General features: G+C 46.9%; 1 protein-coding gene across 8 annotated transcripts in view; it reads right to left on the reverse strand.

Moving 5' to 3' along the window:
- Positions 1-19,244, reverse strand: part of patj (PATJ crumbs cell polarity complex component) — a 209,155-nt gene that overhangs the window by 9,728 nt on the left and 180,183 nt on the right. For all 8 annotated transcript variants that reach the window (XM_078407277.1, XM_078407272.1, XM_078407270.1 and 5 more), the window contains 3 exons: positions 9,092-9,129; positions 3,010-3,132; positions 1,061-1,165 (listed from right to left, as the gene is read on the reverse strand). In XM_078407277.1, the coding sequence (XP_078263403.1) occupies positions 1,061-1,165; positions 3,010-3,132; positions 9,092-9,129 (266 nt within the window). The remainder of the gene's footprint in view (positions 1-1,060; positions 1,166-3,009; positions 3,133-9,091; positions 9,130-19,244) is intronic.

Genomic DNA, 19,244 nt, shown 5'->3' on the forward strand with positions numbered 1-19,244 from the left:
AAGAGTAATAAAATAATTCAGGCTGTCAACTTGCAAGTTGTCTTTCATATGTGTCAGAGTATTGCATGAATGTCTGATACTTCTCAAGAAAATGGCTTGACAATTAATGTCAACATTAATAAACGAACAGTTCTTTTTGGGTGAAACCCTGGAAGAAATGAACTGGGATTTTTAAAAAACTGCCTGTCTGGAGAAAGGTGATGTTTTTGAGGATAGGAACAGAAATTGTCATATGTGAACCCCACATGTGATTCTAAAGACATTCATTCAATGGCAGTCCCCATAGTTTAGATTTACTTGGCATAAACACCACTATTAAGCCACAAACAATACAACTTTTAAGTGGAAACAAATATGTAGTTTCTATTTGTAGAAACTCTTCATTTCTTTTACTACAGGTTTCCAATACAAAATAGCACCAGAAAAATGTTTCATGAACAGTAACATTAATGCCAAATGCCTGTGCAATTGAGTCCAGCATATGTTTATTCTGATATGGAAAAAATATAATTATACCTAATGGTGTTAAAACCAGACATTGAAATAATTTACAGTATTGTAGTGTGTCTGTTATTGGCATGGATTAGATAAACAAATATTAAGAATGTAAAATCACTAATAGATGTTTTATAGATCTACTTTATTATGTGGTATCCCCTATACTTTAAAACATTGTAGCAGTACAACCATATTTATTATCTTTGTGGTGTTCTAGTTATTAATTGGTGCAGTTAATAAGCTGACATTTTGATTCAAATTATAAGACTTCACAGGAAAGCAGGAAACATGAATCTTAAGGGCAAAAAGCATTATTATCCAAGTGTCATAGTTACACTTGTTATAATTCACATAAGTATGCACATGATCTTTCAAAATGTTACATGGGTGGCACTGAAATATCTAGACACCAACAGATCTAAACATTGCCAAATCCTGTGTGATTCACCCAGGCTAGAATCCTTATCCCCGTTGGACGTGGTAATGTTTGCCAGCAATACTCTATTGCTTTTGAATAGGCGTTATCTGCTGCATGCAGCTGTTGCTGCCATTATTTCAGTACCTGAAGGATAATGCTTCCGTAGGCATTCTTCAATAGATTAACTGCTTCTGCATGAGACAGTCCATCCAGGGGCTGGCCATTAATGCTGACAATCCGATCCCCAACCTAATATTAAACAAACTGCTAATTAATTGCAAGAGAAATTAATTTCAAATGGGAGGTGAACACTCACAAAGCTAGATCAGCACATATCAGTTTTTGTACTTTGATTAAAATACCAATGTCTTGAATTTTACTGTAATTATTTCCTGCACATTGCCGTGACGCAGTGTGTGTGTGTGTGAGTGTGCGCGCGTGTTTGTGTGGTGGGGGGGCTGGATGAGAGGAGGTGCAGGCCAAAGCACGGCAGGTAATGGGTGGACACGTGCGAGTGGCATTTTTGATAGGCAGTTGGTTGACAAAGGCAGAGATGGAAATAATAGGTGTGAAATACAAGGATTGAAGAGTTGCGAATTGTGAAGCCAGAAGAAAGAATATAGGTGAAAGGGGAGGGGGAAGGAGAGAAATAGGTGTGAGTCGAGATGGGGCACAGGGAACGGGGGGAAGAAGGAATAAAAAAAGAGTTGTTTGTGAGTTACTAAAAATTGGTAAAAATAATGTTTATACCACTGGGTTGTAGCTACCCAAGCAGAAAACTAGGAGCTGTTCCTCCAGTTTGCGTGTGGCCTTACTCTGGCAATGGGGGAGGGCAAAGTTAAAAAAGTAAATATGGGAATGGGAAGGGTGTTAAAATGGCTACCAAACGGGAGATCCTTGATGGACATAGCACGTGTTCGGCGAAACTGGTCTACATTTAGTCTTGTCGATGCAAAGGAGGCCATATCGGGACAGAGAAAGGTGTTAGAGAGAGTCCAAGTGCAACCTGTCATTGTCTGTTGTCCATATCTAAACATTTAACAGCATGATTTGATTGCTATGTGAGCTGCTTATTCTTGCATCCATGGGTCTCCTCTTATTATACTGAAACCACTCGAACTACATACACAAAGCAATAGTTAGATTTCAGCAACAATTTGGAAAGATTTAATGAAAATGGAAACATTGGCCAAAGGATGAATAAAGGGCTAGAAGACGAATATGAATGCCAGAAAAGGAATACACTATTTATAGAGAAGGTAGATGATTTATTGATTAAAACACAGATACAGACGTAGGAAAACCAAAAGGCAATTAACAGTTTTGGAGGGAGACTATCTGACCACTACTTTCTTATATGTGCAAACCTCTGGAGCCTTTTGGAGACACCTTAGTCACCCCAGAGAAAGAAAACTTATATGGAGCTGATTTCTTGAGGTGCATAACATAAACAACACATTCAAAAGCTAAAAGCTGTAGTCAGTCACAGACTGATCAAATATTTCAAGGTGACAGAAAATTGTGGTTAACAAAAATAATTGGATGCAATCAGTTTCCGTAAAACACGTGTATGGATATGTAAACAATGGCAGCAAAGGCATGAACAATGAGCTTTCTCAATTTTTTTTAAGCCGGAGAAATCAAAGAAAACAGCAAAGTTTTACAAGGGGTTTTGTCTCAAGGCCCTGAAAATGAGTCCAACATGCATCTGTCCATAAAACCTTCCTCGTGTGGTTCGAATATTTTGGAATAAAAACGTATCTTATTAAAATTTTGTCTGTGCTTGATCAATTGAGGACTAAATATATTTGAAGAGCTCTTCATGGAATGGTACACTGGAGCTAATCTACCGTTTCTTATTATTATACTTTCAATTGTTCTTGTGTCAACACACCTTAACTGCACTAAAACTGAAAATCTAATGGATGTAAAAAATGGAATCAATAATTTATGCATTGAAGCCATTTCCATTATGATAACCGTTAAACATTTTAGGTCAGAAGCATATTGAAGATATTTAACATGTAGATTGAATATTATATTGCAACAACTGCTGCAGATTAACAAGACATATATGACTTTGCTGCCCCTACCTTTAGCCTGTGTGTGCGTGCAGCCACTCCACTGGCTTGGATCATAGCGATGAAGATAGGCACATCACCTAGAGGGCTCCCCTTGCCACCAGCAATGCTAATTCCAAGTGCATCATTTGGTCCCTGTTATAAAAACACTCCTATCAATAAATGGACTAAAGACATATTTGAATAGGAATAATAACTAAACAGTCCCTACTTGACCAAGTGTATTGCTTCCTGTAATTTGTTTAAAAGCTGCTCGGTATCTAGACTTATTCTGGAGGTAATGGCATAACATACAGGATCCATTGTACGATATGCCGTGTCTGCTCACAATAGTGTAACTCTGCAAATTAATTCAAAACTAAGCCTGCCTGTACTACTTTAAAATAGCTAGACAATGCTGATTATCATCTGTACTACTATGCTGAAGGTGATTGTGGCTGCCTCTTATCTACATGAGGTTTGCTTCAGAAAATTATTTACATGGTTTATGATTTAAAAGCAACAACAGCATAAACCTTACTTATAAAATGATACTAGACCTAGTGAACCCGTTGGGCCCAAACCTCTCCTGCATTGGTGCAGCACCCTCCCCTCCCCCCCCCCCCCCCCCACTCTATCCCTCTCATCCCCCATTATCTTCCCTCCCTTCACCCCCTCCCTCCCTCGGAGATAGATTCAAACTTTAAAATGTGAATAACTTTAAAAATATTACACAAATTTCAATGAAACTTCTTCCATTAGCACCATGGTGAGGAAGGTCGGCCTAAAATTGTCGTGCTATCTGTTGTACTTCGTGGTCCGGTACTTGTTGTACCTTTGTTGTGACTCTGGAAGGACCACGAGTACACATGTTTAAGATGTTATCATGGTGGAGCTTAACTCCAGGCTGTTTATTCCGTGGCCACCTGCATCCAGAGTGACCGCCTAATCACACCCATCACTTATATACACAGCCATACAAAGTAGTTCTTGGATACACAAAGTAGTCCCAGCAATATCACAACATCCCCCTTGTCTTATATATTACAACATCCCCCTTGTCTTATATAAAATTGGTTTCTTTACCATTCGAGGGCTAAAATATATTTAACAAACAAAACCAAAACACCATTGCTTTTTGCAAACAAAACCAATAACACAACTAAACACAATTGCTTTTTTCGCCATCACGGTGGTCACTCCTCTGCGGAGTTTCACTCATCGCCGGGTGGTCACTCACTCCGGGTGGTCACTCACTCCGTGTGGTCACTCCACAGATATATACATTTATACAAAAGCATCAAATATAATACATTAAGCTTTCATTACACAGATCACTACAGTCATTAAACACAAAATATTCATTTTGTTCCATATCTTCCCCTCAAGAAGACGTGCTGTGTAGATCAAACGTAGTGTAGGCTCTAGATGCTCCACCACCATGATTTGCCTGCCACTGCCGGCCTCCCACTGCTGGGCTGGCACTGCTGGGCTCCCACTGCTGGGCTCCCACTGCTGGGCTGGCACTGCTGGGCTCCCACTGCTGGGCTGGCACTGCTGGGCTCCCACTGCTGGGCTCCCACTGCTGGGTTCCCACTGCTGGGCTCCCATTGCTGGGCTCCCACTGCTGGGCTCCCACTGCTGGGCTCCCACTGCTGGGCTGGCACTGTTGGGCTCCCACTGCTGGGCTGGCACTGCTGGGCTCCCACTGCTGGGCTCTCACTGCTGGGCTCCCACTGCTGGGCTGGCACTGCTGGGCTGGCACTGCTGGGCTCCCACTGCTGGGCTCTCACTGCTGGGCTGGCACTGCTGGGCTCCCACTGCTGGGCTGGCACTGCTGGGCTCCCACTGCTGGGCTGGCACTGCTGGGCTGGCACTGCTGGGCTGGCACTGCTGGGCTCCCACTGCTGAAATCGTGGTGCGATCGCGCCTCCGCTGCAGTGCGCGCTGGCCCCGCCCACAGGTGCTCCCTGGCAGCTGCCGTTCAACTTTTCGAACGTGTGTGTCGGGTCTCCCGGTCTTCCCCTGTTGCCGCACACCTCCATGGGTGTCGGTCTTCCTCGGTCACCGCACATCTCCGTGTGTGTCGGGTCTCCCGGTCTTCCCCGGTCACCGCACATCTCCGTGTGTGTCGGGTCTCCCGGTCTCTCCCCCGCGAAGTAGTCGCAGGCTTCTAATCTCGGGCCTACACAGGTGCTGGGGCGCGACGTGGGCCTACACGCACCGCCCCCAGCAGCTTGCAGCGTCACGTCGGCAACTCGGCGCCGACTACTGAGCAGGTAACTATACCAACTCACACTGGCCCTGTCGGGATGCACTCCAAACGTCCCGTACCGAGCTGGAAACTTTTCTTTTGTTTTGTTTCCCTTCGGGGCTTTTTTTTTTCTTATTTTTTTTCTTCTTTTTAACCTTTTCTGCTCGGGCATGCTTCATTCCCTCCCTAGGCGAAACACCAAGCCGCTGCCACCATGTTGTACTTCGTGGTCCGGTACTTGTTGTACCTTTGTTGTGACTCTGGAAGGACCACGAGTACACATGTTTAAGATGTTATCATGGTGGAGCTTAACTCCAGGCTGTTTATTCCAAGGCCGCCTGGATCCAGAGTGACCGCCTAATCACACCCATCACTTATATACACAGCCATACAAAGTAGTTCTTGGATACACAAAGTAGTCCCAGCAATATCACAACACTATCGTGTACCGTTTTGGCTGTAGTTCAGGAACAAACAAACAAACATACGAGAGTTTTAGTGTATAGATAGAAAATGAATGCAGCTTGATTTTTTGAGTTCCTGTTGAGTCCATAGCTCCCAGTATGTTGCAATGCAAGTAGTAACGGTGGTAAAATTAGAGCACAACTTATTTGTCTTTAATCGGTCAGTGCATTGAGTATAAAAGTAGGAAGGTCATCAGGTAGCTTTGGTAAAGCCTCATTCAGGAAGGATGCAGAGGCTTTGGAGGGAGTGCAGAAGAGGTTCATAATGATGTTGCTTGGAGTAGAAAGTATTAGTTAAATGAAAAGGTTGGACAAACCTAGAACATCAAAGGCTAAGGGAAGATCTGTGAGAAGATTATAAATTCTGAAAGGTCTAGATAGGATAGATAGTCACATTCCCCCCCCCCCCCCCCCCCCCCCAGGTGGTAATGTCAAATCCCAGAGGGCATAGACTTAAGATGAGTGATTCTTTTTCTGAAGCAGTGAACATGCTGAGAAACTGATGAAGCTACAGAATCAGAGAGGAGGTTGCACCTTACTCCAGGGTGGGGAGAGACAGTGACAGAGACGGGATGGTGATAAGGATATTAAGAAACCAGATCGGAACAAACAGGGAAGTAGCTTGGATGCAATGTTATGCTCTTTGGTTGGAGAAGAGTGTGAAGAGTACGTTTTCAGATTTGGCAGCCTTTTGTTCTTCATTTATCACCATCCTGTCTCTGTCACTATCTCTCCCCATCTCTCCCCCACTTGATTATTATGTGCCCTCCTCACTTGTCATTGATAAGTTTTGCATACACCACCGCTTTACAGTTTCAGTCTAGATAAAGAGTTTTGACCCGAAAAGTCGGCTATCTATTTTCTTCATCATATGCTGAGTGAAGCACTGTGTTCCTCTAGCAGCTCTACAGTTTTTGCCATATGGTTCTTGCCACATTGTGCAACAACTGATGAACTCACTTAACCAGTCCCGATAAACTGCTTGTGTGGTGCTTTAGAAAGTGACTTGCACTCTTCAAATCCTGGGTCTTAGAATAGCACAAAACTCATCGGTGACATACTGAGTAAATGCAGGTTGTTGGTAAACAACTGAGCTCAAATGCACCTCCCATCGCCTACCCTATTAGCACCATCCTCACTATCTTTATTCAACTTCCCCTTGAATGCATTGATATTATTTGTTTTAAGCATTTCTTGTTGTCATCTGTTCCCAATTAAAAACACAAATCCATCTTAACATCAGTCTGTCCTTGGGTCTCCAGTTAATGAATCTGTAAAAAATGACTCTGCCCCATCTTTCTTTGGATATAATTTAATACAGCTTTTTGTATTCTGTTCACTAGTTTCATTGATTTTAAAACCCACTGGATCTAGCTAGAAATTAGTGCCCAGTTTCAAATTAATACTTTCTGCAAACTTTTCACATTTCCTGCACAATATTTTCTGCCAACCTGATTTTTTAGGATGACCCACATTATTGAGTTCTATTTGTGACAAAAATATGAAACCTAAGTCCTGACACATTGTTGAAAGATGTGGCTGTGATGTACTTGTTTGCACTTTTAAAAAAAAATGTTCCTCTGCTTTCCTTATACTATGGCTAACTTTGGATACAAAGGAATCTATTTTTAAGACAAAAGAATCCTATTTCCATCACAAATATCAATTCCTTCAACAAGAGACAAACAAATATGAAGGCAAACTGAAAATCTTGCCAAGAGAAGGGATCTGATAAACTTCAAAGAAATGTTTCCTGAAAAGATAAGAGCGAGGATTGGCAGGATTGAAGAACATAAAAGGACCAACAGAAATGGATTAACATCAAACAGTAGAGGAACAGGCACGAACTGCCGGCACACCACGATTACAGTGTCACTTTCCTTCCCCATTTCATCTCCTCAGATGAAGGAAAAATTAATGCATGTTGTTGTGAGCTCCAGAATTGATTATTATAACAGTTTCTATCGAGTTCCTGCTCCCACTCTTCAACCTGCTTCAAGAATATAGACACAAAATGTCAGAGTAACCCAGTGGGACAGGCAGCATCTCTGGATAGGAATGGGTGACGTTTCGAGTCAAGACCCTTCTGCAGACTGGAGAAGGGTTTCGACCCAAAACATCAACCATTCCTTCTATCCAGGGGTGCTGCCTGTCCCGCTGAGTTACTCCAGCGTTTTGTGTCTATCTTCGGTGTAAACCAGCATCTGCAGTTCCTTCCTACAGATGCTTCAAGGATATATTGTTTTTATCCTATTCCACTCGATGTGTCGATACATCATCAACATTTTAACTAATCATTCCCTCCTCAGATTTAATGGCCCCAGATTTACGATTAGCTCCATTTGATTAATGTATTAATTTGAAACTGGACACTAACTTCTAGCCAGATCTAGTGAGCTTTGAAATCAATGAAACGAGTAAACAGACTACACAAGAAGCTGTATTAAATTATATCCAAAGAAAGGTGGAGCAGAGTCACTGTCTTCATTCATTGACTGGAGTTTTCTTTCCTCTATGGGGCAACTTGAAGTGAAAGAAAGAAATGCATTCTATAAAAACCCTTTTGAAAGTATGAGCACCAATAATTTGGCGAACACTTATAAAACATTTTATAGGTTAAATTGTTGATGTCCAGATTTGTTCTAATATTACACTTCATGCCTACTGGGTATTTTTCTGCTATTTATGTCCATATGAAAATTACTTCTTATTGAATTACATTACAGTAAGAATCATATTGCACAGAAAAAGGGTCTTCCCACCATGTCCATGCTGACATTTTTGTCCATCTATACTGATCCCAATTGCTGTATTAGATCTTTCAATGTATTGGCTACTTAAGTGCCTGGAAAAAAGTATCTTAAACATAGTGATTGTATCTGTTTCCACCATCTTTGGCCACGAGTTCCAGATATTAACCACTGTAAAAACAACCCCCTCTGTCTGATCCCCTTTAAAACTACTTCCTCTCACCAGTTTTCCCTCTTATTTTTTAAACCCTTGCCATGGGAGAGATATTCTACTATATATGCTTCTCAAAATTTATATTCCGCTATCAGGTCATTCCATCAGGCTCCTTCATTTCGGAGAAAACAAGCCCAACCTATCCAATCTCTCCCCATAACTAAAGTCCTCCAACTTTAGGGAAAAGGAAAAGACTCACAGTGCTTGAGTAACTCAGCGGGTCCTTGCTTATGCTTTTGAAATCAGTCTTCCCCTAATTTAGGTCCTTAATTTGAGCACAAACCTCATCCCATTCTATAACTCTATTGAAACTTACAGAATTATGGTCACTATTCCCAAAGTGCTCCCCTGACAATTCAAATACCTGCCTAGTTTCAGCCCCTCAGGCCAAATGCAGCACTGTCTCTAGTGGGACTATATACATAATACTTACCCTTGTTATTTCCACAGTTCTCAATCCTGTATCTGAACCTAAAATATTCAATTAGAAACAAAACTAATTATTAGACTGACTAGCCATATTCATTTTCATTATCTACTGATTATCTACTGATCACAAGAATATTGTTAACTATTTCCAGATTGTGAAAAATTGCAAAATACCACAAATGTTTTGTGGAAAATGATATTTTGAAGCTTACATGCAACAATGTGTCACGGTAACATCATATTACAGTAAACCCTTGCATTAATAGACCATATAGCGGATTTTGGTTATAGCGAACCAAGGCTCCCGTTGCACCCCCCTCCCCCTACTGCCAGTTACGCAATGAGCTGGCCCCACAAGACAATGAGCTGGCCCCACAAGACAATGAGCTGGCCCCACATGGTGTGTTTACGTTTGCAGGAGTGGAGAGAGCAAGCAGCCTGAAGGCAACATGAGTATCGGACCCTCCTCGGCACACTGCATGTGAGGCCAGGGGCTCTGCGGCTCCATGGCTTGTGAATTCCCGTTTGCTTAACTCCCCCAACAGTGCGTTTCTTCTCTCCCAGCGTTAACCCGCTCACTCCGTTACAGTGGACAATGACTGGGACAATAACAGACACCATCCCACCCCCCCCCCCCCCCCCCCCCCCCCCCCCCCCCACCCGTATGATTCGTTATTGCGATTGTATTAATGTTGATTACTCAGTTATTGCAAAGTGTAGACCTTATTCATACCATTTCAATGTTGAAGCATGAGGACTTAGAACAAAGGTAATTATAGTACTTTCATCTAAATTGTAAAGATCTTATTGCAGATGTGAATTGAATCTAGGATCTGCTTGCTCTCTGTTCTTCAGTGATTTGATGGAAATGTCACTGTAAAAGTCTTTTATTGTCGCATCTTATTGAATTTGGATTAGCATCACCACTTTAAAAGCAGCCTCTCGAGTTAAACAGTAAAGATAAGAAAATGAATATTTATTGGGAAGCTCTGCTCGATTTCACTGGTTCAACGAGCAGTATTCTCATTCTGAAAATTAGGCATTATTCTGGTGAAGTTGTAACACAGGGTAAAATGCATGCAGAACAGCAAAACAAAGCATACAATTGGTAAAGCTAAGCAATCCATAACCATCAGATCTGACCAAACTTCCGTGTCCTGCCATATGAAAAGTGTTTTGCGTTTGATGCTAACAACGTGTTTTTTCTACATTAGAGAAACCAAATGTAGATCAGTGACCTCTTCATAGAACACCCCCTTTCACTCCTGAGGGGTGACGCTGGATTTCTAGCTGGCTCCACATCTTTCCTATACAATGACAACCAAAATTGCACAAATATGGCTGAACCAAACAGTTTTATACAGTTGCATCACGACTTGTCAACTTTTATACTCAAAGATCCAACAATGCTGCATGCCCTCTTTACCATTCTATTCACATGTGTTGCTTCTTTTAGGGACTTATGGACTTATTCCCCAGGATCCCTCTGTACATCAATACACCTAAGAACCTGGCCATTTAATCTATACTTTTCTATCGCATTTGACCTCACAAAATGCATTACCTCAAAATTGCCTGGGTTAAAATCTGTCAGTCCTGTCTTCGCCATAATGTTTGACTGAGGTATATCCTATTGTATCCTTTGACAACCTTCCTCTCCAGCCATAACTCCAATAATTTATGTTGTCGGTAGAATGTGATTCTCAGCAATTAAATTTTGATTTCAGGGTCAGTCACACCTCTGACCTGCAATTCACAGCTTTAACATATTGTAGCGACCATAGAGAGTGGTCCTAGGTGTCGAACCCTCAGATTGGCCAGCAAGGTCACGTGTGGGTGCGACCGTAAGGATTGGTCCAGGGAGTGAGACCGCTGATTGGACAGCGTCGTCACGTGCGGTTTTGGCGCCCAAAGGAGTCAGTTGAGAGACTCCTTCGAAGTGAACAGTTAGTTTTAATGGTTGTCTGTAATCTCGTTATGTAAACTTTGTGATCGAATATTGCTGTCGCAATAAACTTCTTCAACAAAGAACGAGCCTCCAGGCTCGCCATATTGGTGACCCCGACGTGATCCAGCCGATCACCTACCATGAGTGAACACGACGCCTCGTTTTTGGCTTCTATGCCCGGCGCACCGGAGCTAAGCGCGGTCAGCGTTCACCTTCCGTCGTTTTGGGCACATCAACCGCAATCTTGGTTTGTCCATACCGAAGCCCAGTTTCACTTAAGAAACATCTCGGCAGACGCGACAAAGTGCTACTACCTCGTCAGCGCTCTACCGCCGGAGACGACCGCACAGGTGATGCGGTTCATCGTCAACCCTCCCGCAGAAGACAAGTACGAGGCCATGAAGGCACTGTTATTACGAACCTTCGGATTCAGTAGGCATGACCGAGCTAAGAGGCTTATGCACCTACCGGATCTCAGAGATCGGCTGCCGTCCGTTCACATGGCTGAAATGTTAGCGCTAGCAGGTGAACACACAGATTGCCTCATGTTCGAGCAGGCATTCCGAGAGAAGCTTCCTGAAGATGTCAAACTTATGCTCATGGATTGTTCTTTTAAGGACCCCGTGGCATATGCAGAAAAAGCCGATGCGCTCATGGCGTCCAAATCAAAAAGAAGCAGTTCGATCAACAAGGACTCAACATCAGCGGCCGCGCCACAGCGGCATCAAGATGGCGCCGCGTCTCCCGCCAATTCTCCAAAAGCCCGCCAAAAGGAGCCGCACAAGCGCGGCTGGTGCTATTACCATCTACTAAGGGGTGGAGAATCCCGCAACTGCCGCTCAACTTGTACCTTCTCGGGAAATGCCTCGGCCGATCGTACATAGAGGCGGTTGCGATTGGCCAGAACCGACGCCTCTACGTCCGAGATCGATTCACGGACACAGAATATTTGGTTGACACGGGAGCCACAGTCAGTATCGTACCGCCGACCGGCCTCGAGACCAGATCGGGTAAGACAGGTCCTACCCTCATCGCGGTTAACGGCAGCCCCATCCGCACGTATGGTACGCGGACAATGTCCCTGGCTTTAGGCATCCGCACGTACGAATGGCAATTCATTATCGCGGACGTCAGCCAAGCGATCCTAGGCGCGGATTTCCTCTGGGCCTTTTCACTAGTCCCTGATATCCGTGGTATCCGCCGGCCGCCACGCCCAACTGTCCAGGCCGTCGTCGCGGCCCCCGACCCGTATGCTGAGGTCCTGGCGGAGTTTCCAGAGCTGCTCGTCCAACGCTTCGACGCCCCTTCGGCCAGGCACGGCGTGGTCCACCACATCCGCACCGTGGTCCCCCCGTTTTCGCTCGGGCCCGGAGGTTACCGCCCGACAAGCTGGTGGTGGCGCGGGCAGAATTCAGGAAGATGGCAGAAATGGGCATTGTCCGTCGGTCCGACAGCCTGTGGGCTTCGCCGTTGCATATGGTCTCCAAAGCATCTGGGGGGTGGAGACTATGCGGTGATTACCGGCGCCTCAATGCCGTCACCACGGCAGACCGTTTCCCCATACCGCACCTCCAGGACTTCTCGTCTGGGCTGGAAGGTGCCATGGTGTTCTCCAAGATCGATTTGGTGCGGGGCTACCACCAGATACCTGTGCGTCTGGAGGACATACCAAAAACTGCCACGATCACTCCGTTCGGGTTGTTCGAATGGTTGCACATGCCTTTTGGTTTAAAGAACGCGGCACAGGCCTTCCAGCGACTCATGTACCGTGTTGGTCGAGATTTGCCTTTTGTGTTCATTTATTTAGATGATATCCTGGTCGCCAGCCCCTCGGAGCAGGAACACCTGGCCCACTTGCGGACTGTATTCCAGCGGCTCCAAGACCACGGGCTCATCATCCAACCCTCCAAGTGTCAATTTGGCCTTCCTTCTCTCGATTTCTTAGGGCACAGAATCACCCCTGCCGGCGCCACCCCTTTGCCCGAGAAGGTGGAGGCTATCCGTGCATTCCCGCGGCCCACCACAGTGAAGGGTCTGCATGAGTTCGTGGGCATGGTGAACTTCTACCATAGGTTCGTCCCAGCAGCAGCACGGGTCATGCGCCCGCTCTTCCAGTGCCTCGCGGGGAAACCTGTAGAGTTGGTATGGTCCTCGGCCGCGGAGTCGGCCTTTGCAGCAGCTAAGGCGGCTTTGGCAGACGCCACCATGCTGGTCCACCCGCACGCCTCCGCCCCCACGGCCCTGACGGTCGACGCGTCTGACGTGGCGGTGGGAGGGGTTTTTGGAACAGCAGGCCGGTGGCCTTTGGCAGCCCTTGGCGTTTTTCAGCCGGCAACTGAGTTCGGCTGAGCTGAAATATAGCGCCTTTGACCGAGAGCTTCTGGCTCTCTACTTAGCTGTCCGTCACTTTAGGTATTTCCTAGAAGGCCGCCCGTTTGTGGTCTTTACGGACCGTAAACCGTTAACTTTTGCTTTTTCCAAACTGTCTGACCCATGGTCGGCCCGCCAGCAGCGGCACCTGACTGCCATCTCTGAGTTTACCACCGATGTCTGTCATGTCGCGGGTAAGCTTAATGCCTTTGCTGATGCCCTGTCTCGGCCTGCTGTTTCCCCCATTTCAGCGGTAGACTGCGAGGTGGATCCCCAGGAGCTTGCGGAGGCACAGCTCCTGGCAGACACCGCCTCGGCATACCAGTCCGCCACTTCAGGGTTGAAGTGGGCCGGCGGGCACAAAAGTCTGGTGTGATGTTTCCCTCCCCCGTACCAGGCCGGTGGTGCCGCCCTCCCTTCAGCGCCGGGTATTTGATACCATTCACGGGCTGGCGCACCCGTCCATCCGCTCCACCTCTGCCTTAGTGGCCGCTCGGTTTGAGTGGCATGGCCTGCGAAAGCAGGTAGCTGCTTGGGCCCGTTCCTGCGTTCCCTGCCAGACCGCTAAAGTCCAACGCCATGTTCAGCCCCCGGTACAAGAGTTTGCGGTCCCAGCGGTCCGTTTATTCCATATTCATGTGGATTTAGTCGGACCTTTACCTTCCTCCCGGGGCTACACCCATCTGCTCACGGTAGTGGATCGGTTCACCCGGTGGCCGGAGGCTTTCCCATTGTCCGATACCTCCGCTACCTCTTGTGCCAGGGCCCTGGCCCTCCATTGGGTGGCCCGTTTCGGGGTTCCGTCTGTTATCACCACCGACAGGGGGCCACAGTTCACCTCTACCCTTTGGGCCACGCTAGCAGAGCTGTACGGCTCCCGGTTGCAACACACCACGGCATACCACCCTCAGGCTAATGGGCTCGTGGAGAGGTTCCACCGACAACTCAAGGCATCCCTCAGTGCGAGGCTGGAGGGCCCGGACTGGGTAGACCAACTTCCCTGGGTCCTTTTGGGCATCCGGACCGCTCCTAAGCATGATCTCGGTGCGTCGTCCGCAGAACTAGTATATGGCTCGCCACTTCGAGTACCCGGGGATTTCCTGCCGGAGTCCTCTGGTCAGCTGCCTTCAGTTCCGTCGGTGTTAGCATCACTCCGGGCACGCGTGGGTTCCCTGGCTCCGGTTCCGACTTCGCGTCATGGGTGTCTCGTGGTGCATGAACGGCCTGCCTTGAAGGACTGTGAGTTTGTGTTTCTGCGTAGAGATGCCCATCGTGCCCCGTTGCAGAGGGTCTATGAAGGGCCGTTCCGGGTTTTGCGTAAAGGGACGGTCACTTTCACCTTAGACGTGGGCGGCAGGAGTGAACTCGTCTCGGTGTCCAGGTTTAAACCTGCGCACTTGGATCCGGACAGCCCTGTCCTGGTCGGTCAACCGCCTCGGCCTGGCCGTCCTCCTGCAGTTCCACCCGGTCCAGGACCCCCCGCTCCTGCAGTTCCACCCGGTCCAGGACCCCCCGCTCCTGTGGTTCCGGCTGCCCCTCTCCTTACTCGTTCTGGTCGCGAAATCTGGCTCCCTGCTAGGTTCCGTACCTCGGGTTCTGGTGGGGGGGTCATGTAGCGACCATAGAGAGTGGTCTTAGGTGTCGAACCCTCAGATTGGCCAGCAGGGTCACGTGTGGGTGCGACCGTAAGGATTGGTTCAGGGAGTGAGATCGCTGATTGGACAGCGTCGTCACGTGCGGTTTTGGCGCCCAAAGGAGTCAGTTGAGAGACTCCTTCGAAGTGAACAGTTAGTTTTAATGGTTGTCTGTAATCTCGTTATGTAAACTTTGTGATCGAATATTGCTGTCGCAATAAACTTCTTCAACAAAGAACGAGCCTCCAGACTCGCCATAATATCCTTTTATTGTTTTCTCTCCCACTCTATCTGACCTCACTGATCTATCAATCAAACAATTCCTTAAAACCTTGGAAACGCCATGGCAACTCTGGCCTCACTCTTTAAGATGTTTCCTTTGTCATATTTACTTCCTCCCCCAATTTGGTTGTAATTTACAACTAACTTGTTTTCTGTCTTTCTCAGTTGTGAAGAAGTTTCTCTGACGAGAAACATTAACTTGGTTTCTTTTTGCACAGGGGATGTCTAATCTGCTGAATGTTTCCAGCGCTTTGTGATTTTAAACATAAATAGTGCTGGATAATTAAACAGTTAAAAGCAACTCTAAGAATATCCTAAGATAGATACAAAAAGCTGGAGTAATAGGCAGCATCTCTGGAGAGAAGGAATGGGTGACGTTTCGGATCAAGACCCTTCTTCAGGCTAGTTAGGGATAAGGGAAACGAGAGATATAGACGATGATGTCGAGAAATAAAGAACAATAAATGAAAGATATGCAAAAACGTTACGATGATACAGGCCATTGTTAGCTGTTTGTTGGGTGAAACCGAGAAGCTGGTGCGACTTGGGTGGGGGAGGGATAGGGAGAGGGAATGCTGAGGTTACTTGAAGTTACAGAAATCAATATTCATATCACTGGGCTATAAGCAAAATATGAGATGCTGTTCCTCCAATTTGCATTTAACCTCACTCTGATAATGGAGGAGACGAGACGTAGGACAGAAAGGTCAGTGTGGGTATGGGAAGGAGAATTAAACTGTTCAGCAAATGGGAGATCAGGTAGGTTCAGGCGGACTGAGCGAAACGTTCAGCGAAACGATTGCCCAGTCTACGTTTGGTCTTGCCAATGAATAAGTGTCCACATCTTGAACAATGGATACAATAGATGAGGTTGGAGGAGGTGCAAGTGAACCCTAGCCTAACCTGAAAGGACTGTCGGGGTCCCTGGACAGAGTCGAGGGAGGAGGTATAGTGACATGTGTTGGATCCTCTGCGGTTGCAGGGGAAGGTACCTGGGGAGGGGGTGGTTTGGGTGGGAAGGGATGGGAATAACCAGGGAATTGCGGAGGGAACGGTCTCTGTGGAAAGTGGAAAGGCGTGGTGATGGGAAGATGTGACTAGTGTTGGAATCCTGTTGGTGGTGGCAAAGATTTTGGAGGATTATGTGTTGTATGTGACGGTTGATGGGGTGAAAGGTAAGGACCAGGGGAACTTTCTCTGTTGCGACTAGGGGGAGGGGGAGCAAGGGCTGAGCAAGGGGTATTGAGAAGACACGAGTGAGGGCCTCATCTATGATGGGAGAGGGGAAGCCCCGCTCCCTAAAGAATGAGGAGATCTCGGATAGCCTGGTATGGAACACCTCATCTTGGATGCAGATGCGGCGTAGATGGAGGAATTGGGAGTAGGGGATAGAGTCTTTGCAGGGAACAGGGTGGGAAGAAGTGTAGTCGAGATAGTTGTGCGAGTCAGTGAGTTTGTAATAGACGTCAGTCGATACTCTATTTCCTGTGATTGAGACTGTGAGATCAAGAAAGGGGAGGGAGGTGTCGGAGATGGTCCAAGTACATTTTAGTGCAGGATGGAAATTGGTGGTGAAGTTGATGAAGTCAAAGAGTTCTGCATGGGTGCAGGAGGTAGCACCGAAGCAGTCATCAATGTAACGGAGGTAGAGTTTGGGGATAGGGCCAGTGTATGCTTGGAACAGGGGTTGTCTAACGTACCCTACAAAGAGGCAGGCATAGCTGGGGCCCATGCAGGTGCCCATAGCTACGCCTTGAACTTGGAGGAAGTGGGAGGAGTCGAAGCAGGTTATTAAGAGAGAGGACCAGCTAGGTCCACCAGGTGGAGTAGAGTGTTAGTAGAAGGAAATTGGATGGTTCTGGGGTCGAGGAAGAAACTGAGGGCTTTCAAGCCTTTCTGGTGGGGGAAGGAGGTGTAGAGTGACTGAACGTCCATAGTAAAGATGAGGGAGTGGGGGCTCGGAAAGTGGAAGTTATTAAAGAGACGAAGGGCATGTGAGATATCTTGGACATAGGTCGGGATAGATTGGACCAGGATAGGATGGAGTTGAGGTACGTGGAAATCATTTCAGTGGAACAGGTGAAGGCAGAAACAATGGGTCTGCCAGGGCAGTTCTGTTTATGGATTTTGGGGAGAAGGTAAAACTGGGCTGTGCGGGGCGAGGAAACGATGAGGTTGAAAATTGTGGAAGGCAGACAGCCAGAAGTGATCCTGGTCTTCAGTATCAGCAGGGTCCAAACATATGCACTAATGACAAGCCACGTTAAACCACAAGAGCACATGGAAACATCACCAACTGATGGCCCCCTTCCAGTTCACCTACCTTCTGTCACCTACATTCCCAAAATGGCGGCGCTGCCCTAGCAGCTGCGGCTTACCTGTGGTCCGTTTGTCTTTGTGTTTTTGTTGGTTTTTTTTGTCTTAATTGTAGATGTGATGTCGTGTTTTTGTGGTTGTGTACTATGTGTGTGTGTGGGGGGGAGGGGGGGGAACTGTAAAATTGTAAATGTGTCCCTTCCGAACGGAGACCCGACCTTTGTTTTCTGGGTCGGGTCTCCGTTCCTGCTGCGGCCTACCACCGGCCCAACTCCTGGAGCTGGCGGCCTCCAGGGCACTGGTTCGCAGAGCCCGCGGACCGGACTCACCATCAGCGGAGCCGACCGGACTCACCATCAGCGGAGCCGGCCGTCCTCGGAGGCTGCGGGAGTGGCTGCGACTCGCCTTGGGCTCGGGCCGCGTGGATGCCGACATCGGGAGCTCCGGCGGCGGCAGCGTGTTCGCCCGCCCCGGATCGCGGGGCTTGGGTCGGCCCGCCGCGGACATTTCACCGTCCGGCACGGCCTGAAATAGGCCGCGGGATTTTTCTCTGCTCGGAGGGGGCTTCAATGTCGGGAGCCACGACCGCCTCGACGTGCAGCAACAGCGGCAGCGACAGCGTGTTCACCCACCCCGGATCACGGGGCTTGGGTCGGCCCGCTGCGGACCTTTCACCGTCCGGCGCGGCCTGGAACGTGGCAACGACACCAGCCTGACCACGGGAGAGGACAGCAGGGGAAGGGAAAAGACATTCTGGCCTTCCATCACAGTGAGGAGGGGACTGGAGGAGACTCACTGTGATGGATGTTTCTTTTTTTGTGTGTTGATTGGGGTTGTGTAATTTGCTTATTTTATTGCTTTTATTGTTGGACTGTGGGTGATTACATTTCGTCCAAAAAACTTGTTTTTTGGATGACAAATAAAGATATCCTGAATCCTGAAATATATCATCATTCCTTTATTGTCACTGGGTTTCAAACCAGCACCTCCCTAAACAATGACACTATGAATTACTTCACTAGAAGGACTGCAGTGGCTCACCACCACCTCCCCCAGGCAATTATAGATGGACAATAAATTCTGGCTAGCTATTGATACCAGTGCAGTGAAATGGGACTTTGAAGATATCTGTGAAGAACCTTGCCTCAGAAAATGCATGATGAAATAGATTACACATGTTCTGTGGAAGAATTCTGGATTGAATGGGTTTAATGCCTGTTTGTTTATTTTGAAATACTTCCCTTCAAATTCAAATACATTAATAACTATTGCAGAAGCAAATTCATTTCTGCATTCTTTGAGCATTTGTGAAATAGAGCTACTCCTTAGAATCAAAGAGATGGAAATATATATCTATTTTAATCAGGCAGAGGGAACCAAGTATTGTTTTTATACTTTCTGTTGGAGATTTAACTTTATAGTGGATGATTTGAAAAAATCTTCATTGTCTGGATGATCGTGGCGCAGCGGTAGAGTTGCCGTTTTACAGCGCCAAAGTCCTGTGTTTGATCCTGTCTATGGATACTGTCTGTACAGAGTTTGTACGTTCACCCTGCGTTTTCACCGGGGTGCTCCAGTTTCCTTCTACACTCCAAAGACGTTTAATT

The sequence above is a fragment of the Rhinoraja longicauda genome, chromosome 11, assembly GCF_053455715.1.
Source record: "Rhinoraja longicauda isolate Sanriku21f chromosome 11, sRhiLon1.1, whole genome shotgun sequence".
Taxonomy (NCBI): Eukaryota; Metazoa; Chordata; class Chondrichthyes; order Rajiformes; family Arhynchobatidae; genus Rhinoraja; species Rhinoraja longicauda.